At 36.4% G+C, this 25914-nt stretch overlaps 1 protein-coding gene across 1 annotated transcript; it reads left to right on the top strand.

Moving 5' to 3' along the window:
• Positions 1–7571: 7571 nt before the first annotated feature.
• Positions 7572–25557, top strand: LOC306865020 (carboxypeptidase A6-like; the record flags this gene model as incomplete). Its single annotated transcript, XM_079409348.1, has 11 exons — positions 7572–7678; positions 11567–11642; positions 17539–17663; positions 18624–18738; positions 19418–19519; positions 19615–19719; positions 21859–21969; positions 22151–22241; positions 23470–23672; positions 25109–25193; positions 25367–25557. 11 exons carry the CDS (start codon positions 7572–7574, stop codon positions 25555–25557), a joined length of 1311 nt encoding a protein of 436 aa, XP_079265474.1.
• Positions 25558–25914: the final 357 nt, after the last annotated feature.

Here is a 25914-nt window from a genome sequence, read left to right as displayed (position 1 = left end):
TATCCGGAACGCCGGATCCCTGGCGATCTTCAAGCAACAACTGAAAACTCATTTCTTTCGGCAGTACTTGACTTCATCCTAAACTCAAAAAAAAAAAAAAAAAAATCACTTTTTCCCTCTATCTTTCTCTGCCTCCCTTACTAGCTTGTACTTATTTGAACAATGACTGAGACTTGGTGTTACGAGCACTTCCTCTGTCTGATTGCCTCTTCAAGATGAATCGCTTTTTGTATTCCCCAATTGTAAGTCGCTTTGGATAAAAGCATCTGCCAAATGACTAAATGTAAATGTAAATGTAAATTGTTTATAATTACGTTTAAAATATAATTTATTAATGCCGAAACAACCTATATTAATTTATACCACTTAAAACTGTATATGGGTTAAATGAGGTAGAAATATTTTTTATTTTTTTATTAGAAATATTCCCAATAATATTTTTGCAGTGATTGTGCTGCCGATATACATATATTACATTCTAATGATAGAGTTTCCCTGCCAAACATTTTTATTTCTCATAGCTGTGCCCTTTCTGCTCAGCTCTACGGGATGAGATTTGACTCTCAAGCAAGGAGGTCTCTGAAATGTGGCCTGTGCTCTTGTATTCTCAGCACCAGTCTGCTTACTTCCCTCTGCGGACCGAGTGTTTGCGCTGTGCGGTGTCTGCCAAATTGAAATAGCTCAATAAAATTTGATCAGCTGAGCCAAATATTTAATATCACCCAGTTATTGACTCACTGAGCACAGTATCCTCTGGAGGAGCTCTGCTGTGGTCAAATCAGAGACCATCTACTAGCCTGGGTTAAAATGTTTTGATGTGAATAGAGACATGTTTGGTTTATGAAGACATGGGATACAGCAGCATCAGAGCTGAGTGAGTGAGAGGATGTGATTTGAGAACATGACATGAGAACTGCTTTATTGCTATCAGACACTGCTCTCTAGTGTTAGACCGTTACATCTAAAAGACATGGACTTGTACATCTCTCTCTCTCTCTCTCTGTCTGTCTATATATATACACACATTTTATAACTGTATATTTAAAGTTATAACTATAATAGCGGGACTCTCTTGCCTCCCCTGAGCCTATTCAGACCCCTAAATCCTGTGGTGAGTTTCTTGGTGGGTAATTGAGAATGAATGGGATGGGCAATGCCTCCATTGGGGATTGGATATGACTGGTTATAATCGGATGTGATTGATTCATGTGAATCTGTGAATATTATCACCACTTGGTCAAGTCAAAATCAGATTTCAAATGGCCTAAAAACATTATCTGTGAGTTTTTTAGTGAGGCCTATTTTTTAATTAAATTAAATATATACACTTTAAAGTGTCCAAATACTGTAATGCTACACTCATTAGCAGTCCTGGCCAGTAGATGGCAGCTTTGTCACTTCTGTAAGATGAAGAGAGGAAGGAGGAACTGAGAGAACATCAAACCCTTATAAAACAGCTCTCATTGAACAGTAGCCTACTCACAAGCAGCATTGATTGTTCAAGCAAGCAGTCCCCACAATGACATGCTACCACGGTTGCCAGGTTTTCGCAACAAAACCAGCCCAATTGCTACTCAAAACTAGCCCAAACGCATTTTGAGGGGGTACACCGGTATAAATCGCATCCTGGGGGGTAAAATACACATTTTTTGGAGGGGTTCCCCTGGTAAGATTCGCATTTCAAGGCTAAATATCACGTCTTTGGGGGAAAACCGTGGACTTGGCAACACTGCATGCCACATGCTAAATAAAGTCTAAATGAAAATGCAGGGATTCACTGAGGGTTAATGGATGGGAAATTGAATTAGCTGTGTATAAAAACAATAGTCAATAGAGTCCCTACCATAATAGAAAAACAAATGTGTGTATGTTCAAGTGGTCAGAAATATGAACATTTCTACTGAATTTCAGAAAAAGCATTACATCTGACAAAAATCAAAAGCTTTATACAACTTTTATTTTGGATGCAATTAATCACAATTAATCGATTTGACAGCAGTAATGATGTATTTAGTATAGTATCATGATAAATCCTTACACAAATTCTCTCCCATATGTTTTTTTTTTTCTTTTCTTTTTAAATTTAACCACAGAGAATGACAGAATCACATTTCTCTTTGAAACAATGCCCTTATTTTACATTTAACACAACCCCATCTCCAACATCTGCAAACATCTGAAGTGGAATTAATCAGACCCATGACTGCGAAGAAAAAACATTTTCAGGTCTATGACTGATAAAGTGCTATATAAATATGGGCATGTTTCTTCAAATTCATATTTCTCTGTCTCAGTTCACTTCACCCTACATCTTATTCCAGTAGTCTGAGGGCAAGTTTAACACACTAAATGTCTTCAGTCACACAAGACTGCTGACACTTATTTAACATGAGCTCAGTAAATCTCCCTCCCTGCCTGAGAAAAAGAAGTGTGTTCTTTTGGCTTATTTTATATACAGATCTGTCAGTTGAATCTTTCAAGCATCTCAGGATTACACTCAGAATCCAGTACAGGTGTCCGAGATAAAATAACACACGGTTACTATAGTTGCAGCAGGTCATAACAAATATGATCACAACTACACACACATAAACATCTTTTCACACCCTGCCTCCATGAATATTTTCATGCACTGGTATGGATTCAATTGAAGGCCAAAAACAACAGTAGGAAAGCCAGGTCTTATATATAAATATAGCCTGACTAATGCTTGCAGAACAAAACAAGGTGAAGTTTTCTGGCCCAAGTCAAAAGCAATTTTAAGTCTGTATGATAAATCATAAGGAGCAAAAAATTGAATTCTGATCACTTTGGCTCAGTTGGGTCAGATTTTTACTTATTCTGTCAAAATGTATGTATGCATGTATTTATTTATCCATTCATTCGTTTGTTTGTTTATTTGCTAGCAATGCATTTTATATGTGCTACAAATATTTATATTTTTATAAATATTTATATTTTTTCATAATTTTTAATGGTACTTGTTCCCATATTTTGCCAAAAGTAATTTTGCATCGCATACTATGTAAAACATTACAAGTTTTCAACACATTGTTATTAAGTCTCTATAGTCATTTTTGCATTATCCTGGTGCATATATCACACCAATGGCCAATGGTGGGAATAAAATATGTTATATAGAGGGTCCAAACATGCAACTTTCCTATATAGAGCCTAAAGAATGATTGTGAAATCTTGTGGTGTCTTTTCTTTAACTAGTTTTTTTTTTATCTGCTTTCATCTTCTGAGGTTCAGCAGCAGATAATGGCAAAGGATCTGTCTCCACTAGAGCGGGAAGATCAGTAGGAGGAGTGGGAGGGACGGCTCTCTAGAAAGTAAATTATCTTTGCCCTCCTCAGGTAATTTTATGCTGGTTTTGTCTTTCTGATCCATTTTCTTCTCAAACCAGCTCTCTCTCGAGCTTAATGGGACACAGATCTTGAGTGAGAAATGTGCAGCTCTACAACAAAGCCCAATCTCCCATAAATCAGCAGCCTGGGATGACAACTCTGTTCCTCGCGACTATGATATCACCCTATTGTGGCTGTTTGAAGATGATACAAATGTGTTTTCATTTGATTCTTGCCTGCGGCTTTCACATTTTTTTGGAGACAGTGACCTTTTAGCATTTTTTAGCACCAGGGATTCACTTGCTGGTTTCTATTACATAATGACTTCACACAAGTTTCACATTGATTGAGATATATAGTGGGCAATAAAAGAATGAATAGATTTAAAATCTCACCAAATAAATGTCTGTGGAACATGTGTGTGCTGCAGAGTAAAGGGACGAGCAAAAAATAAAACTTCAGGCTTGGTCAGGCATTTACAAAAAAAAGAGTAGTCGGTGAATGAACTGGGTTTGGATGTAGTAGCAACAATACACTTGAAATCAATTGGTTCCCTTTTAAAATGCCCAAAACAAATGATATTTGTCCCATTAACAGTTATCGTACGAGGATCCATATATGCACTAAAATACTCTAACAGAGGTTCTTTTTAGTGAATCAAAATCACAGTGCAGCCAGTGTAATCTGACTCCCAAACACTTACAATCTAGTTCTTTTTATTGAATCAAAAATACAAATGACTCTTATGAGCAGGTTCATTTTACATATGATCAGTACAGCGCGTACAGCAAGCAAACGGTCCGAGATCTTTTAAAATGATTCTTTCTAGCGAAACTAAAACAAACTAAGTGGCCATAGTAGTTAGATTCTCAAACGAGTGACTGTAATGTAATGAATCAAGCATACAGCCTACTAATACTAAACTAGTAATAACCGTGAGACTTAAGACAGACTGGTTGTTCATATAACATTTTAGTTAAAGAATCATTTCACTCTGATGAAAAATAATATATATATATATATATATATATATATTATTATTTATTTTTTCCAGCAGGGAAGGAATCAGAACTGAATCATTGAAATATTTATTTTCTTTATGTGTATCTGTTGTTTGTTACCAGTGTTTGCATAGTTTGCCGTTTAATTTGCAATCCCAAACAGGCCACACAGTGCTGCATGATCTGTCTGGAAGTATAGCTTATACTTAGGAACAAACATTGGTACCGTGTTCAGAGAGTAGTTGTTAAAAATCAAGTACTACTTCCAAATCTCCTGACTTGAAGGACTTGTATAGGCTATAGACTGGTTTTTACTACCACAAAGCTATAAAGGTGTTTCAAACGGTCCCTAACAGCATCCCTGAATTTAGAGGCTTCAACAAACCAACTTCAGTCTATAACCGCCAACCCTATTTATTTATTTATTTAAATGTCTCTGGTCCTCCACAAACCATGAACACGATCTGCTTTCGTTAGCAACCAAGTCATGAATACGCTACTGTATTTCAACCTGTCCATATTCCTCAAAAACACGTCAGAGATGTTTTTCTTGAGTGCAAAACTTAACCACTGGTCAGAAATATGATTCTGTTGGGCAGCCCATGTGGGAAGCTGGTAAACGGCTATTTTTGTTATTGCTGAACGCAGGAGTTTCATGATTCTTTTCAGTGTGGTGGCTAATTGTATTCAAGCTATACTGAGGACAAAAATTATGGCGGACATCAGCAAGTAAGTGAAAGGCAAGTGTGAAATTCAAGTCACTGTTAAATACTAATTGCCTCCATGAACTTTGTTAGAAAATGCCATTGCTATAATAAGCAAGTGTGCAGCGCAAGAATGATAGAATATTAATTTTAAGTTTCATTAATATTTTTGCAAACCACTTTCCCAAGTAATTCTCCTTCAAGGTCTTCATTTTCCACATTGGATCAGGTTTTCCAGGATCAGCTTTCCTGTCAGTGCCTGTCTGAGGGTAATTTGTTGCACAGTAATTGGGTGTAAAACAGGTGGCGGAGTGTTGACACAGGGGGAAGCATTTGAAAAATGTGCTGCTGCCATGCAATTACAAAGCCCTGCTGGTTCAAGACCTTTAACCGCACTACAGACTGATAAATACAGAATCAAACGGAGGAATGCTTTAGCTACAATTAACAGGAGTCACCAAGAGCTGGAGGCTGCTACTCCAAACAAATGCCAGTTGCTACCTATTAAAAGCCATCTCTGGGATGATAGAATCACTGAAGGAAAAATGAAATGAAAGATTAAACATAATCGGTCAGACTTTGATCTGTACTTATCAACTAGGCTCCTTGGTTGGTAGAGAAAGTGCATGCTATTTTCGTCTATAGTACAATAAGTTGGAGCAAATATGACCAGTGCCTTATTTATATATTAATTTATCCTGGCAGATTATAAAGCCAGCAGGGGAAAAACCCACAGACTTACACTGAAGCACAGTACACATTAAGGGAACAATCCATGTTATAATTTTGCAAAGGTTAAGGAAATGTTGCTTTTGAATGTTCTCTGAACGTACTAAAACAAGTAGACTAGTAACATTTTTTATATAATAACTCATCATCATCTTTGCATTTACCTACCGCTCTAACATAGACCCTGCATAGCAATGTCTGTTTAGTAGGGGAGACCGGGTATGGTTGTAACATGGGGAGAGTTGTAACAACACCATTTCCACCAATCAGGGATAAGTTAGGGGTCCTATGATAATTTCATTATTTACCCACTTCCTCCCCAATCTTATATGAATGGTTGTCAAGGCTGTAAAGTATATGCAGATTTTATATATATATAAAAAAACTGATTTTGAGTTAAGAATGTGAATTTTTTTGACCAAAACTACATTTTGTTTAGTACTTAAACTGTTGCAGATAAAATCATATAACTTTAGAATAAATTGCAGATTATCAAGCAAAATGTGATGCATTTTTAAAATGCTAATTTCAAACCATCATGCTAATACAGCTAGCTAAACACTTGATGACAGGCGTGGGTGGGGTCAGTTGTGGGGTCACATTTTAGCATCCACTTACATACTGAGAACTTTCTATATTTTGGAAGCTCAAAGGTAAAAATGTGTAAAAATGGGTAAAATGTGCCCAATGCAGTTTCTAGATCCACCAAGTCTGCACTCTATAGGGTTAAAAACACTGTTTTGTCACCAAACACAAATTCAATACATGTTCATTTTCCTCAGTACACTGGAGGTGAGTGTTCATTAAGCATAAATACAGTTAAGGACGTTTGTTCTATAGTCTAATTTAGCCTACACACACTCACACGCTCCTGCATCAAACAGAAAGTGGATTTAAGCTGTGGTCGGTCACAGAATGTGAGACAGATGTGTTAGATTGTTTCAATAAACATATTTTTGAAGAAACTTGTTGCTTTTGAAGCAGCTGCTGTTTTTGCTTATTTTGTCAATTACAATTTACCCCAGTAGTGTTACAACATACCCCGGCAGTGGGGTAGATTGTAACAAAGGCGCTCCATGTATTTGACATCAACTTGTAAAGGCTGTGATATTCTTGCAGAGGTCTGAATTGTAGTCTTTTGTAGTAAACAATTGTGGGTGCATTGTATAAAGTTTGTGTACTCTAGCTCAAAAATTTTGCAAGTTACTAAAACAAAAAGTGTTACAACCATACTCTGTCTCCCCTAAAAATACCCTTTCAGAACACATAGCAAATGTGTTTTTCTCCAAAAAGTAAAATCAGCTGCACAATGCATTTCATTGACAGTTTATTAAATTAGCCTACAAGTGTTAATAATAATACGAGTTTGTCTATTTATTTAAATATATTTTGTAATGTGTATCCACATATTTTGACCTGAAAAAGTCGATTAAAAACCACAACATCGAAGGCATCAAACTAACGCTGCAGGCAGCCGAGACGAGGCTTAATAAACTTAAGCACTTCCACTGATCTCACTCCAAACAGGGATTCGGTTCCCAACCCCTCTGACACCCAGCATCACGTGACCACACTTCCAAAAACACTTTAAAAGACTCGGGATAGCACCAGAATTCCCACATGAATGAGTTCACACCTCTACCTCAAGAAATTGTCCCAGGAGAGGACACCCAGAACAAAAAATTCTCAGTTCCTTCCACTGGGATGATTTCCATTGAGCATCCATATAAACAGCGCAGTCTCTGAATAACTGCTCCGTTTTTATTTATATAGCCTACTAATTTAATATGGCATTCACAGACTTGTCCAGAAGTGTTTTACTCGGATGCGTTATCATTTTCAGCACCGTGCTCTATCCTGTCGACTCTTACCTCTACAACAACCGCTACTTCGGGTAAGTGTTTCATTCATTCACAGATTTTTAAACTAGAGTTGTAGTAGTTGTAGACTCGCGAACGAATCGTTCTATTGAACAGTTAAACGTTCTTGAATTTGTACATATATGTACTCTACGTAACATGATCAAATACATAGTGTTAAATATAGTTTTAACTAGATGTGTATGTGCTTACATAAAATAATAACGCGTAAAAAGCGCACGCGGTGACTGTGAATGGGTAGAATCGGTTCCTTCAGAAAGAACCGTCTGAATGAACCGATTCGCTAAAATGATTCTCGCTTCACATTTAGCGAGAATCCAGGGCGTAGGAACGAGGGGGAGTTTGTAAAATAGTTTTGAAGCATTGAAGTGCACTCTGCGCCTCCACAGATAAAGACTAGAGATCAGTCTGTCTCTTCTTATGTCAACAGCAGCTTTATAAAACAAAGCAGTTTCTGCGGGCCAAGATTTGTTTCCTTTGCTAAGGCTGAAAAGCACTCCTTAGGAGGAGGTGACATCTTAAAATATGCAGTTGGTAGCCTATAGACAGGTATAAGCACGAAGTATAAAGGACTTGATCATAATGGACGCTGATTGACACTTTGGCAAACATTATAAGTGTGATCTTTTTTTTTTTTGATAGATTGTCAGTTGATGAAAATGTTTGATGCACTCCATGCTTATGGATCTCTCATCAGCAATGTGATTCAAAAGACACCTATTTTACTTTATTTTGTCTCTATACAGAGGCCTAATTTCATAAATAAAGTGGTATATAAATTTTAGGCAGTATTTGTACTTCCATTCTTTTTCATAGCCTTGTTTATGAATTATTCAGGGCACAGAAACTTAAAAGAGCAAAACAATTCACAAAGAGGTGAAAACACTTGTTTTCTACTTGTCAGGGAGCAATATAAATGCTAACTCAGTCAGTGTGAGAACTGGGGAAACACAGGCCTGTCAGAACATAAAGGGAAAGGGTGTAATAAAAAGGACACTTCCTCCCTGCGGTCTTCTGAGATATCACAATCTGAACGATGTTAACAACATAGTGCATTCTGTGATGGGATGTTTTGGCTTCACTGATATTTTTGAGGGGGATGTTGCCTGACACTTCATTACGACCGATGAAAAATCTCCAATGATGTGAGATTAGGAAGGTTGCTGCTTATCATAAGAATAGCTCTGAAACATCCAAGTTATTTATTGCTCATAATAAACTTCATTCTCTCTGTAGATTTATTAGTATGTGGTTGGACTTCCTCTCTTTTACTTTCAGTCTATGCTCACCAAGGCTGCATTGAGTCTACTTGATAAAAAAGCAGTATTATTGTAAAATAGTATTACAATTTGTTTTCCATTTTAATACATTTTAAAATGTGATTTAGTCCTGTTATGGAAAAGCTGAATTTCCATTACTTCAATGTCACATGATCCTTCAGAAATCATTCTAATATGCTGTTTCAAAGCTCAATAAACATTTCTTATTATTATTCATGTTTAAACTGGTTGTGCTTCTTAATATTTTTGTGGAAACTGTGACACATTTTTCAGGATGCTTTGATCAATTCAAACATTCAAAGAACAGCATTTATTTGATGTATGTATATATATATATATATATATATATATATTGTAATAACGTAAGTCTTTACTGTCGCTTTTAAAAAAATGTACGTGTCCTTAAATTAAAACTATTTTTTAATCAAAATGGAAATATTTTAACAATAATAAATTAGCAAGCAAGCTTCTTTTTTTTTCTTTTATTTTGCCATCAGTTAGCATTCTTAAAGGGTACACTCTTAAAAATAAAGGTACTTAAAAGGGTCTTCACAGCGAAGCACCATTTTTGGTTCCACAAAGAACTATTCAGTCAAAGGTTTTTGAAAGAACCATCTCTTTCTTACCTTTTTATAATCTGAAGAACCTTCTTTCGCCACAAAGAACCTTTTGTGAAACAAAAAGGTTCTTCAGATGTTAAAGGTCCTTTATGGAACTATTTAGACACAAAAGTTCTATGGCATCGTGAAGCACCTTTATTTTTAAGAGTGTAAGGTGCTATAAATTCCTGTCCTGTATAGAGTCAATCATTGTGTTTTTCTGCATTCCATCAGATGGATGCTTTACATGGGGCTATAAAATGCACCAATCAACGCCTCTTCACGTATGTGAGGGTGTGAAGGAGCCCAGTACATTTGCCCCAGATCAGCCAAAGAGGCATAACATCATTCCTCACACATTCACACACTAACCTAAACGCCAAACTTTGTCCTTGTGTGTGACTGAATCGCCAGCTGACATCAGACAGAGAAGGTCCTGGATGTTTCTCCAGTCCAGTACAATATTATATCAGGGCAGAAGTCAGGAAATGTGAATAACCAAGAAGAAACTCGATAACAGACAAAAAGGGCCAAGAAGTCTACTATATAGTGAGCAAAATGAATGAGAGCATGAATCAGCCTTGCACCCTGCAGCTGAGGAGGACTTTATTATTTATTTAAAGCATAAGCAGATATTGCATGACACCACACAATAAAGATTCTGTGGGAAATACCATCCAAGACATAAAATACCGCACACAAAGATGTTACAGGTGTGGCGTCAAGCACGATTTCCTCTGCTTATGCCGTTAGTGTGAGATGACGTCCTTAATGATAAACTGAGACCAGTTTTGTGGCTTCCTTGTGTAATGATAGAGCTGGCATGGAGCTGCTCGCACAATTACACCACAAAAAAAGGAGAATGTAACCTGGAGCGTCAGCGTCACTCAAATCCTAAAAATAGCAGATTGCTTTTAGTGATGTAATGAGGTCATCTTTGGTGTGTTTTGAACCGTTTCAGAGAAAACAACCCTCAGAGAAGCCTTTATGTGTCAGTTAGCTCAATAAAACTGTCTGCTGGCTCCGCTTCTCTTGGAAATATTAGCATTAATCACTGGTACTATTGCTCATACTTGGCGTTAAAGGATTGTTTGAATCCTAGTATTAAACTTCTGCTTGACATGTTTGTTCTGCACACATGAATTGAACCTCAAATCATGCAGCTTGTTGAGAAGAGGTGTGTGACTTTGCTTGGTAGACTATAACATGCAAAAAATCTCACAATGACTGCTAATTGTCTTCAATATACAGGATTTTCCATATGTAATATATCCATATTACGTTTCTGGTTGTTCATACTGTAGATACCTGAAAATCTGAATACAGTATACTGTATGTAATCAGTATTTGAAAATCACTGTGTATTTTGGTTATTATTTACACTATTGTTCAAAAGTTTGGGTTCTGTAAGATTTTTTATATTTTTGAAAGAAGTCTTTTATGCTCACCAAGGCTGCATTATTTGGTCAAAAATACAGAAAAAACAGTAATTATAACGAGGCGACTGAGAGAGGCATGCGGATCCATATGCAAAGTTTTTATTAAAAGACGTGGTCAAAAACAGGCATGGGTCAGACAATGGCAAACAGGTTTGATGAAGACAAGACAAAGAGTAGTACGTTAAACAGGCGTGGGTCAATCGACGGCGAACATAATCCAAAGGGCGAGGCAAATGGATAATCCAACAGACAGACTATAGCAAACAGAGTCCAAAACAGCAAGACAAAAGAATATCCAAGACAGGCATGTAATCAGGAAACAGGCTACCAGGCAAAACAAAGACATGACTAGGCTAGGACCAGGAATTTATTTAAAATAGAAAGAAAACATTATAACGTCAATTTTGATCAATTTAATTTATCCTTGCTGAATAAATTTATTAATTTCTTAAGAAAAATACTGACCCCAGTAAAGTGTATAAACATACAAAAAATGTACTTTGTCAAAACTTGATCCCTGTATTTTGATTTGATTCCTGTGCCATTGTATAATTTACACAAACTGCAATGCTTTATTTCTGCAGCGATCAAGTGTTGAGAATAATCCCCAGCAGCAACACAGAGGTTCAAGCAGTCAAACAGCTTTTCCAAAACCTGACGGTGAGCACCTTTTTTCATCAATATTCATGTAACATTAAAAATGTGAGAGGAATCATGAGAAACAAAATCAAACCACATGGAAACTGAAGTCACTGCTTTGGAGAGGATTTGTGTTATTTGAATGACCAATCATTTCTATCAAATCCTTTTCTCCATCTGCACCAAATTCTTTCATTTCTTTCTTCCAAACGAAACTATTTTTAGTTTATCACAGTGCTAGAATCTTTATCTTTTTTTGCACCATCGCTGTGTCATTCTCAGCACCAGTGATGCATGAACATCCTCAGCTTCCTATAAAAGTCAGGCAAGGGTTCCTCGGCACCATAACCACTATTTCCTCCAGAAATATGCTTCTTAACTGAGCTATCTATACAACACAGCGGATACAGGCAGCAGTGAGATGTATGGTACACTATACAAGGCAAATTAAACATTATCAGTGAAGCCTTATCACATTTTTGTATTTCTCAGAAGTCATGATAGTTGAGTACATTTCTATAGTGGTGAACAGAAACTACAACATATGTTTAGTGTTCCCAATAGCAAATTAAAAGAGAGTAATTACATTGAGAGATGAGAGAGTAATTACAGTGGTCAGAAGAGAGAAAGATGTCAAATTTACCATCACTCCTGCAGCCGGTTTATTAGAAACACCCACACAACAGCGTTAACCACTTTTCTGTAACCGAATGTCAGTGTAAGAAAACACAAACTATAGTGCTATGTACTAGATTTACAATGTTAAGAACTGTGAAAACATGTCACAGTAAGTGAAGAAGGTCTATAGCCATTCACTACCTCAAGGTTTGGCTTGTTAGCATAGTCCTATTCGTAACATTTGTGCAAGCAACATAAACATCACAAATATTTCATTATATTACAGTATTGTTTTTTCCAGTGACAGTCTTTTTGTGTGTGAAATGGCTTTGTTTCTCTGTCACCGCTCAGGAGCGTCTCTAGTGAAAGGCTCAAGGAGACTTGGTTCATTTGATTGTTTCTGCTGTATTTTCTCAAAGTGACATCATCCCTGTTCACAGGCAACATGAAACGGAAACAGGAAAAAGAGGCATTTAAGTACAAACACATGCACCTCAGATGATCGCAAACAAGATATACTGATATGGCCATTTGAAGAAAATAGATTTATAACCTCTGAATAAAAACATGAATATTTAGACAAAACTGAGTATCACATTTAGTGCAAATCAAATTTTGTGTCCAAAATTCATCTTTGAGAACCTATAAAGAGATTTAGAAAATATTGATGAAATGTCTAGTGTGACAATGCTGTGTGTAAGATGATCTCAGAACATAATCTCAAACTAAGTCATGTTGATTTTTACAATGCTTGGTGTGGAGAACCCAAGAAACTGGGACCACTGCACTAACAGAGAGAAGTTTTTTAGGTCTGCACTCACACACAAACATCTGCAAACTATTATATCAATTTAGTCATCGATAGGCTAGTGTGCCACTTTGCCAGATTTTCTCTTGGCTGAAATAAGGTAGGAGTTCTCAAACAGGTGTTCAGGGACCTGCAAGAGGAGTCTGCAGAAAATCTAAAAGAGAAAATAAAATGTTTTTATCATTATATTTACTTTGGCTTCAGTACAATAACAATATAAATGCCAGTGGGTCTCATTCACAAAGCATGTGTACACCCAAATTTGTGCATAAAATCTGCGTACAAACAAGTAACGTGATTTACGTAATCCGATTTCCTTTTTTCAAGTAACTAGTAAAGTAACGCATTACTTTTAAAGGTACTTTTTCAAATAATAACCCAAGTTACTTTGTTTTCCTGTTTATTCAATGACACCTCTCCTGTTCCTGTGTTGAGAGAAACTGGGATTGAGGTTCGGCTTGTTAATTTCAAAAGGCCTTTACAGTTGCCAAAAATATAACTTTGGGTTTTTTTTGTTATTAAAAATGAATAAGCAAGCTCAGCTAAGGTGACAAAAGTTAACGCAAAAGTAACGTGATGCATTACTTTCCATAACTAAGTAACGCAATTAGTCACATTTTATGGAGTAACGCAATGTTGTAATGCATTACTTTGAAAAGTAACTTTCCCCATGCAACACTGCTTATAAATGCATTCAGATGAAATTTATATTTCATCTTCATTGGTTCATCATATACATCGAAAGAGCACAGATATACGTGGATGTACAGACCCAATGTCATCATAATATATATAATATATAATATATATCATCATAATATCATATCATCAACCCGAATTCTGGAAATGTTGGGACATTTTTTAAATTTGAATAAAATGAAAACTAAAAGACTTTCGAATCACATGAGCCAATATTTTATTCACAATAGAACATAGAGAACATAACAAATGTTTAAACTGAGAAATTTTACACTTTTATCCACTAAATTAGTTCATTTGAAATTTGATGCCTGCTACTGGTCTCAAAAAAGGCTGAAAAAGCAAGAAATTTTGAAAAGATTCAGCTGGGAGAACATCTAGCAACTATTTAAGTTAATTGACATTAGGTCTGTAACATGATTAGCTATAAAAGGGATGTCTTAGAGAGGCCTCTCCAATCTGTAAAAGAGTGCGTAAAAAGATTGTGGAATACTTTAAAAACATCATTCCTCAACGTCAAATTGCAAAGGCTTTGCAAATCTCATCATCTACAGTGCATAACATCATCTAAAGATTCAGAGAAACTGGAGAAATCTCTGTGCGTCAGGGACAAGGCCGAAGACCTTTGTTGGATGCCCGTGGTCTTTAGGCCCTCAGATGACACTGCATCACTCATCGGCATGATTCTGTCATTACTAAATGGGCCCAGGAATACTTCCAGAAACCACTGTCGGTAAACACAATCCGCTGTGCAATCCATCATGCAAAAAGGAAGCCATATGTGAACATGGTCCGGAAGCGCCGTCTTGTCATGTGGGCCAGGGCTCATTTAAAATGGACTGTTTCAAAGTGGAAAAGTGTTCTATGGTCAGACAAGTCCAAATTTGACTCTATTTCTCTATTCACCTATAGAGAACATTTGGCGCATCATTAAATTAAAAATATGTCAAAGACGACCTTCAGCAGCTGGACACCTATACCAGGCAAGAATAGGACCAAATTCCAACACCAAAACTCCAGAAACTCATAGCGTCGTTGACCAGACGTCTTCAAACTGTTTTGAAAAGAAGAGGAGATGCTACACCATGGTAAACATGCCCCCGTCCCAACTATTTTGAGACCTGTAGCAGGCATCAAATTTGAAATGAGCTCATTTTGTGCATAAAAATGTAAAGTTTAAACATTTATTATGTTATATGTATATGTTGTATGAATAAAATATTGGCTCATGTGATTTGAAATTCTTTTAGTTGTCATTTTATTCAAATTTTAAAAACGTCCCAACATTTCTGGAATTCGGGTTGTACTTTTATACAGTATTTAACCGTTTTCACAGTATAAATGGGTCTTTATAAATTAAAATATATATCTACATCCTTAGAATTCAAACGGCCATCAAGTTCCCATCCCTTAGGAATACTCTCAGCTTCATTTAACACATTTTACCATATTTAATCTTTTCCACTGATTTTCCCCTCAATCATCACTATCACTAACATTCCTAGCGCTTGTATAGTCAGGTGTTTTCTTTTTTAATCACCTGCTTTGTTTAGAAAACATGTTCATCATCTCATTCTCATGCTTTCTTTGTGCATGCAAAATCTACTTCAAGAACACAGCAGTCACATGCCATTTAAACAAATGTGCCAAATCTGGCTCAACTCCTAGGTTTGTGAGCATCTGCTAGGAATGCAGCACAGCACTGAGGAGTTTTTCTGCATGCAGAGTGGAACTATTGTATGACTGATATCCCTGCTTTTAAACAAGACTCACAAATTGAAGGCTTGTATTTAACATATAATTTGAAATGCAAATATATACTGTATGATAAACCAATATAATTCAGAACTGTGTTCAGTACACCATTTCAGGTCTAGAAATAAGGTCTAGGATATATTGCCTGTGACCTACTCTGTTGCTGGTGTTAGGATGGGCCATTTGAATAGTTCTATTCTTTGTCGTCTTATTAAATGGGCCTGTTGTTGTAGCTAAAGTCAACAGCGTAGTGACTTGGCAGGCGTACAAAGGAGACTGATGATGCAAATCTGAGGTTATGCTTCAGGGACTGGTATCTGGGCTGCTATAAAGACTCCGGCATATGCTGGCAATCTAAAGCGGTTTTGTGGATCCACACACAGAAACAGATCATTTCAGTCAAACGCTGTGATCACTGCGGCTCGCCAAAGCTCTGTTTCAAGTATCTGTGAATGGGCTGAGTCAGCAGGTCTCTGATCTACAGATCGTACAGCACTGCAAAAGCTTTATCTGTAATCTCAACTCTGGTTCAAAGATCTTACAACGTGTGATAAACTGCTTGAATTTCAAGGACCTAATTTATTCGCCAAGATTGCTTTATCTGTTAATTTCTCGTTGTTTTGGATTTAATTTGTGTCCTAGACATATTAACCATGAACAAATGTATTTGTTGTGGCTAAATAGAACATATGTTCTGAACACTACAAACCAATTATAAACCATATGTTCTGAAATTTTATGAACATTATAAAGCTGTTCCTATATTTAAATTGAAATTATGTATGTGGAATATAGCTAGGTAAGACTTTAGAATAGGGACCAATTCTCACTATTAAGTTGCTTATTAGCATGCCTATTATGCTAATAGTAGGGAAGCCGTGGCCTAATGGTCAGAGAGTCGGACTTGTAATCAAAAGGTTGCGGGTTCGAGTCTCGGGCCGGCAGGGATTGTAAGTGGGGGGAGTGAATGTCCAGTGCTCTCTCCACCCTCAATACCACAACTGAGGTGCCCTTGAGCAAGGCACCGAACCCCCAACTGCTCCCCGGGCTGCCCATAAAATGGCTGCCCGCTGCTCCGGGTGTGTGTTCACGGTGTGTGTGTGTTCACTGCTGTGTGTGTGCAGAGCACGAATTCCGAGTATGGGTCACCATACTTGGAAGTATGTCACTTCACTTCACTATTAACATGTTGGCTGTTTATTAGTACTTATAAACCACATATTCTGCATGAACAATCCTACCAATACCTAAACTTAACAACTACCTTACTAACTATTAATGAGCAGCAATTTTGGAGTTTATTGAGGCAAACGGTTTGTTAATGGCAAGAATTGGACCTTAAAATAAAGTGTGACCAAAGCGTCCAAACCATTTAAAACACACTCATAGCAGTTTGTAACAATTTTACATTTTGGCGAATTGATATGATTTCATTTTGTATGTTTTGTGTAATCTGCTAAATTTAGCTGTGGACATTCATGCTTTGTTTTTCTAATGAAAATAAATAAATAAAAATAAATGCACATTTTTGTACAGATCAAATCATGGCAAAAAAGTATTCTAATGATATCAGGTTGAACACTGAAAATTGGATGTTGGAACACCATATGACTTTCTTTCTTCTGCACAAATTCAGATGTTTCCTATTTCTCAGGTGTTTTTCCTAAGCAAAATACACCAGTATAATCTAACAAATCTGCAACCAAAAGAGATGTGAACTAATTTCTCAAACATTTCTCAAAGTTGTCCCAGATCAGATTTTCTAAGCTGTACTTGCACTAATTTAGCTCCATTCACATTAACATTGAACGCTGCTCCTCTTAAATTCCCTATTTTCATTAGCATTTTCACATATTCAGTATTCATTGTGTCATGATCCGTTATAACGCAACTGAGATATGACTGTATCAGTGATGTTTGAGAAAGATATGCAAAAAGAAAGTCATACGGGTTTGGGTGAGTAAATGATAACAGATTTTTCATTTGAGCATCTAGGAACAATATTCCTGCTTGATTGACTTCAATGATGTTCTGCAGGTGGACCTTTGGAAGCCCAACAGTGCATATATGATTCAAGAGAACAGCCCAGTAGACGTTCATGTTGGACGGAACAAGACGCAATGGCTAAGAAGACGCATTCGCCAAGCGCACATCCACTATGAGTGAGTCACCTCTTCCTCCCTTGGGACTTATGTTAGAGTGAACTCCTCTCTCGTACTCCTGCGGGTGAAACATTGGTTTCTGGGAGAATCACATTTGAGTTCTACTTGGATTCTTCAGACTTTGATTTGCATGTGGCGAAGGATCCAGAAATGAAAGCTCGATTCAGAGTAGTCTTTCAGCTGCTCGCTCCATCAATCATCCAGATCAACAGCAACAATGAAGCTAATCTCACACGCCGCAGCCAGAAGCACTTTCATTGTCATCCCTTTCCCCAGGGAGGCCTTTTCTTCTATACCTCCTCTCCTTCTCATGGCTGATGTATTTGAGCATATTTACACCTAGAAGTGATACCTCAGAGGATTCTGGGTAATGGGACAGGTTGAGAAAGATAAATGTATGCGTCTAGTGCTTTGTTTACTCTAGTTTAAAAACCTCCTTCTTTGCTTGATTTGGTTTTGACAGGTCAGATAGATAAATTGTGGCATTTTCATTCCTTCCTCCATATCCCTAGCCAATAAATAAATAAATAACAATAATGTTGGTGATATTGAGTCTACCTAACTTTAATAAGGAAGAAGACACTTTAATTTTTCTGTTATTTGTGTAATTTTTTTTTATTAATTTTCATTAGCTTCAAAATAAGATAAAAAATTAATTAATTAATAAACAACTTCATGATCATGACCCTGGTGCAAAGCACTTTGCATCAAAATGCTGGGTTAAATAAACTGCAGTAATGAAATGCAAAGAAATAAGTACAGTATATATACTAAATAATAAACTATAGTATACACATTTACTAAATAAATATACAAATAAAATATGCTTTCTATAGCTCTGGTGTTATGCAGAAATTGTTGAATGTCTATAAGCATCTGAGTAACTCTGAAAATTGCCATTAAACGGTTAGATACACAGTGCATGTGCTTTCAACATTCCTTCCCTGACTGTCTCCACAGGGTGCTCATTTCCAATCTCCAAACCGAAATTGAGAAACAGATCGGACACCAGTCCTCCAGGAAGCGCAGATCAGAATTCCAGTATGACTATGAAGTGTACCATCCTTTGGAAGAGGTGAGTGCATGGATAAAAATTCATATGCATGGTAATTTTTATGTAGAGAGATGAAGAAGACAGAGATCAAATAGTTTTTTTTCTCTCTGTCTGCCATCTTTCTCAACAGAAGCTTGACTTTTGCAGGCTAACTAACAACTTATGAATGAGAAGTGCATTTGTATTCAGTTGTGGCCCGTGCGCAAGAAAAACAGATCTCGGGAGGTTTTCTTCAGTGCCGAACTAACCCATCATTAAACCTTTACTCACAGGTCTTCTCCCTCAGACCGAGTGCCAACTTTAAATGAACATGCAGATACAACTTCAGCTCTGTGATTTAGTCCCATGACAAGATGATGAATGGGAAAACCTTCAGAGCAGACGAGGGCTGGATTACATTCAGTTTTATGGATATAAATCCTCTAGTACTCTTGTAAAAAAAAAACATCTGTAAATAATGCATCAGTATTTCAAATCTTGAGCTTAGCTTTAACATATTAAGATAATCAAGTCAAGGCAAGACAAACTTTTCTCTACAAGAAAAAACCTCCAATGCTACAGGTTTTGTGTGTTAATACAGTCGTGGTCAAAAGTAGGACAGACCTGCAAAATTAAATGTGTATAAATAAATGTGTACAAAGTACAAGCTGCATGTTAATCTTGAGAATATGGGTCAAAATCTTTTCACACTTATTGACAGATTCAGAGTTGGATGTTTGAGATGAACCGGACACACCCACACCTGGTGGACCTGTTTTCTGTTGGTCAGTCCTATGAAGGACGACCCCTCTATGTGCTCCAGGTAAAGACTGAAGGGAGAGATGGCTAAATTATGGCTAGATTTAGACACACACACATATACTTACCAGACAGTGTTCTCTGCCCCTCTTCTGTCAGTTAGGAAAGAGAACACGTCCCTTTAAGAAGGCAGTGTGGATAGACTGTGGAGTGCATGCAAGAGAATGGATTGGTCCAGCTTTCTGCCAATGGTTTGTGAAAGAGGTGTGTGTTGTGTTATTCCTTCTGTTTGTCATTGTTCACTTCATGCTGATATTTAAATCACTCCAAAGCAAAAACAACACAATGGTTATGCAGCGTATGGTGGAATCCGAAAGACTGAGACCACTAGTGAAAATATTTTAATATTTTAATATAATTTTGAATAATGTTTGTGTGTGAATGTGTTTTTTTTTTGTGAATGTGATTTTGAATCCCAAAATTTCAATGTGGTCTCAGACTTTTGGACAAGAATCAGATCATTCTTACACCCAGACCAAAATAAAAGTGCACTTCCATAATGTACTTAAAGTGCTTTATTTTCACACACTAATTTTGTACTTAATATACTAAAAATTATTCTTTAGTACTTCTTAAGATAATCTTAAGAACATCTAAGTGTACTCAACTGTGATATTTTGAGACACCATAAATATGAATTAAAAAGTGCTTTTAACACACTGTATTGTTATCCATATTAAAAAAATTATTTAGTGACCACTTGAACCCATCTTTCATACACTAGTGGGTTCAAGTGAACTACAAGTGGTAATTAAATATTTTTTTTACAGACAAAGAAAGTATGTTAAAAGCACATTTTAGTTCATACTGTATTCATGGTGTCCCAATAGCACATTTGAGCACACTTAAATGTTCTTACAATTGCCTTAAGAAGTAAAGATTCATTTGTAGTATATTAAGTACAAAAATAGTGCGTGAAGATAAAGCGTACATTATGGAAGTGCACCTTTTTCCCCGCCTGGGCAACGTCGAAGATTTTTAGTGTTTTGTTTATTTGTGCGTGAGCTGGTGTATTTTGTGACTGTTTCATTCAGCAAGTCTCTAAATTCCTCCAAAATTAATCTGTATAATACACCAGCTCATGAACTAATATCAAAGAGTGCCTTTAGTTAAGTGATGTCCTTTTATGCTGATCTGGGTGTGGTTTTATACACAAATAAACTGCTCTCAGATCAGCAGCTAACACTTAGTAAGACAAATATAGAATGAGATAGAGGCCGAGAGAGAGACCTTAGTACCAGGTCTGTTGCAATACCTTCAGTATACCACAATGAGGCAGACCTACAGTGTGACACAGACTGACCCTGCCTTAAACACTATTACAGCTCTATTGTTCCCCTCAAGCCACCATCACTCATAATTTTTCTCTTTCTGCCGTGCTCAATTAGACATTACACATAGTAACACGGCATCTTTTGTATGCATTTTAAATGAAACCAATGCAATATTATTTATATTGTACAAGACCAAAGGGAGCTTCTCATTATGCAGTGAGTGAATCATCGTTGTCTGTACACTAACTTACATAGACAAAATAGACACAGAATTTCAATTTCAATTAGATGACCTATTACACTGCCTTTCAAAAGTTTGGGTTAGAAAGTTTTCTCTTTTTTATGTTTTGTTAGAAAGATTTCTCTTTTTTTATGTTTTTGAAAGTTTCTTATGCTCACCAAGGCTGCGTGCTTGCTTATTTGATCAAAAATACAGCCTAAAACTGAAATTTTGTGAAATATTATTACCATTTAAAATAACTGTTTTCTATCATAATATATTTTTAAAAAGTAATTTATTGCTATATGGCAAAGCTGAATTTTCAGCATCATTACTCCTGTCTTCAGTGTCACATGATCCTTCATAAATCATTCTAATATGCTGATTTGCTGCTCAAGAAACATTTCTTATTATTATCAATGTTGAAAACAGTTTTGCACCTTAATATTTTTGTGGAAACTGTGATATCTTTTTGAGATTTTACGGGATGGGATTGAAATCACTTTATAAATGTCTTCACTGCCATCATCGATCAATTTAATGCATCCTTGCTGAATAAATGTATTAATTTCTTTTGTAAAAAAAAATTCTGACTTTAAAATTCTTTTTTAAAATATGAAGTAAACAACAGAGCAAACTTGACACAATGCTGTACTCAAGATGCAAGTCTATATCTATTTCATGGAAAGTGGGCTATTTATTCCTTTTGATTAGAGGAACTGAACACACATTGCTTTGTCCTTGAAGAGAGAATATTTTGCTCTATTGAAGTTTATCTGTGGGGAAAACGAGAGACACATTTCCTGCATCTCTTGAAGTCAGTCACAATTCCGTTTGCTGTGAATGCAGGTGCTGAACTCCTATCAACACGACTCCAGCATGAGACGGCTGATGAATCAGCTCAATTTCTACATTATGCCTGTCTTCAACGTGGATGGTTACCATTACAGCTGGGAGACGGTATCTTCTATCTGTTTGTCATATGTCTAGATCTCACTGCAGAGCTTGCTGAAATTAATTGTTTGCAGCTCTGCGCTGTTAAACATGCAGTATGTCTTGCATTTCTGTAAGGTATATAAGGCCGCCAGGCATAATGAAGGAAAATATCTGAGGTTTCTCTCTCTCTCTCTCTCTCTCTTAGGATCGCTTTTGGCGGAAAACTCGGTCAAAGATTCCAAAGTATCATTGTCGGGGAGTGGATGCCAACCGAAATTGGAAGGTCAAATGGTGCGGTAAGTTGTTACTCCGAAAAATCAAATAGATCCTCTTTCAAACTGAAGAGCCCTTATGTTCATATTGAAAATAAACAACCATTCCAGTATATGCAGACACAACTTTAGCAGCCAATGAAGATGCCTGACACATGTAATACATAAGGAAATTAAGATGTTAGAATCTATGTTTGCGTGCCTGGCTACATTTTTAACGAAGGTCTTCTGGCATTACAGATACACTCAAAGCTGTGGATAAATGCATTTATCAATATTGTTGCAGTAACACAAAAATCTCTTGATGTGAGTTACTGGTTACTACAATGAAAGATGCTGTCCTCACAAGGCTTAACCAGCTCAACTTAAGGCGTCTTTACATAGCCAAGTTAAGGTTGCTCTGTGCCTGCTTAAAAAATTGTGTAAAGGCACAATGCCACATAAAGCCTGACTAAATTATGCCTGCTCTGACCCATCTCAGTATCAAAGTACTGTAGAAAGGTGCAATTGCTGTGTAAATGCATTCATGCCACCTCTGAGCAGCATTAAACAGTCGGTGAAACAATACCTAAATGCCACTTCAAAAGCAGTGCCACCTTTGAAGTTTTAAGTGTAAATTTGGTGTTATTTGCAGCATAATTAATTTGTATTTACTTATTTTACAGTTTTTGTTTTGTTCAATTGTATTTTGGTTTTTTGACAAAACATCCTTTAAATTTAGTATTTCGATATGTTATATTCATTCGTTTTTGTCAATTTTACTCTAATATGGCTCATATGGTTAATATTTGATCTAATGGCATTGAAAATAACATTTTAGTTAAGGATAAAGATTTAAAACCAAACAAACATTTGCTGTCAAACTAAATATCTCTTTGTGTCTTTCAGCTAAATCAGTACTAAACCAGAACTAACCAGCTTCTAAAGTTGTATAAGTTCAGCAGGGTTGAGTTTGCTTATTAAAAAAGATTCTACTAGTTAATTTTTCTCAAACTTTAAGTTTTTATATGCTTTTGAAGGACATGTGAATAATGTCTGTCTAAAAATGTTCACTCTTAATACTCTGGTAGATAATACCTGACACTGAGATAGAAAATACATAAAGAATGACCACGAGACAGCAAAATGTCATGGGAGGAAATTATTAGTCGTGTACGACCACAGACTCAGAGCAGAAAAGGCAAAGATGAAATGATTACAAAGAAAGCTATTTGTTTTTTTTTACACATGTTGTCTTTGCTGTCTCTGATAGATGAGGGTGCATCCCTGCACCCCTGTGATGACACATACTGCGGTCCCTTCCCTGAGTCAGAGCCTGAGGTCAAAGCTGTGGCCAAGTTTCTACGCAAACACAAGAAACGTGTCAAAGCCTACATCTCTATTCACGCCTATGCTCAGATGCTCCTCTATCCGTATTCCTACAAATATGCCACTATACCAAACTTCAACTGTGTGGTGAGTGATTTCTGCTTTCAGACAGTAATTAGTTCATTTAGGTGGGGATCATTCAGTAATCATTTTATGCCCAAATAATGTAAATAATCAATTTATTATTTTAGAGTAGATGAAAAACTTATACTAGATGTATACTCATATTTTGACCATATTTTGAATGTGAGCTGTCTGAACTGAACATAAGAAAATTAATCTCAAGAAAATGCAGCTTTATTTAGATCAAAAACTGCATGCAAAAACAACAGACAGTGCAACCATTGTATTCCAATTTACAAGCAAATGATTCCAGTGAATAAGTTCTTTTTACCAAATCAAAAACATACAGCGTGAGCAATGTAGTCCCATTTTCAGTAAATTTAGTGTATCAAACACATACAGCACAACCAAGGTAATCTAATAGATGAACGTATGACTCTTATGAGCTGGTTCCTTAAATGGATCATTCGAAATAGTATTTAAAAAAAACAGTTTCAATCAGTTTAAACATTACAAAGAGTTTTATCATTACTTGAACCCTCTGGTTTTCCTCACATACAGCAGTCAAAGCAGACCGAAGGTATTAAGCATAATATTTTTGTGAATGTACATAAATGTACTATATTTTGTTTCCATAATATTTATTCTTCAATTTTGTATTTTGAGGGGAATTCATGGTACTACACAATATTAACCTCTAAAATCAATACAAATATTAGAAAAATACATTTAATCTTATTTTCAATTAATCTGCCATTAATTGGTGCCATCTGGTTGGAGAAATAAAGAAAATATGTACATGTAATAATGTGGTGTAGCCAGTAGGTGCATTTTATAACACCTATTTAAAAATGCATATGGTTGTGTATTCCCTAGTTCCTTATAGTATTTTCAGACACAATTACTTTTAACAGGTTTTGCATTTGGATCTATATTTAGATATTATCAAAGACAACAACTTCATAGCTGACTTGTAGAATGTACCCCAAATTATTGCTCTACATTTTCATACTCTTATGGTGGCCATTTTGATCATTCAAAGTCAAGTGTGATTGTTTTTTCATATAGCAAGTGCCCTTCTTTTTTTTATTCAGTTTTAAATGTTAGGAGACAGACAGACAGACAGACATATATATATATATATATATATATATATATATATATATATATATATATAGGATTCTGTAGTAAACACTGCACCCTGGAGTGATTCAGCCTTTAAAAAGATAGAGCTCAATATCATCTACAGTTCCAGAGGGAAAAACATTAAACTCCTCATTAAGAATATGGAATTGCTGAGATATTATTTTTTGGTCTTGCCTCAGTGCCGTTTGCTCATATACTGACTGGATGGCTGTTAGCCCACAAAATCTTTTGACTACACTTATCTCCAAGCATCCTTAATGATCGACTGGACCAATACTTGAAGCACATTTGAACCTCTGATCTTCCCCCCTCAGGAATCAGCAGCCCAGAATGCAGTGAGCGCTCTATATTCAGCTTATGGAGTGAAATACAGATATGGCCCTGCCTCCACCACACTTTGTAAGTCAGGCATTCTGCCTTTTCTTCAATCAGTGACATATAGTATGAGTCATTGGCTCTCTGTATGCTCTCTCAGATAGATGCCAGTCTGTTTTCTGACTCATCATGACTATGTCTATATCAACAACAGTCAGATGTCCAGATGTGATGTAATGCGTTTCTTTAAATTGCAGATGTGAGTTCTGGTAGCTCAATAGACTGGGCTTATAAGAACGGGATACCGTACGCCTTTGCCTTCGAGTTGCGTGATACAGGCTACTTCGGCTTCCTGTTGCCAGAAGCCCTGATTAACCCAACTTGCACAGAGACCATGAGGGCAGTAAAGACCATCGCTTCAGGCCTGCTGAAGAAATGTACCAAATGAGACCTTCTCTCTCTTCTCTTCTCATCTTGTCTTCCCTCTATCAATTTCACATCCATAAGCCATAGCAATGTCTACTAGCTATGTACCTGTGATTTTATTTATTTTATAAACTAGTTTAAAGAAGCTCTACGTTAAACAAAACGGTATAAATGTAAACAGTGAAGAAATGCAAGCACTTGAATTGTGAACTAAAGCTTTCGCAAAAGAGGCGAATATACAGTGAGCACTTGCTGCACAGACAAGCTTCAAAAGAACAGCAGTGCACAAAGATTGTAAATAATGCATACTGTTCACTTAAAATGGGTTTATTTTAGTGTAGATGCTGTGTGTAGTTGTGTATCACTGCAGCTAAAATAT

Source organism: Barbus barbus (assembly GCF_936440315.1).
Source record: "Barbus barbus genome assembly, chromosome: 46".
In the NCBI taxonomy this organism is placed as follows: Eukaryota; Metazoa; Chordata; class Actinopteri; order Cypriniformes; family Cyprinidae; genus Barbus; species Barbus barbus.
Note: the sequence above shows the minus strand (reverse complement) of the source record. Positions and strands in the feature narration are given on the sequence as shown.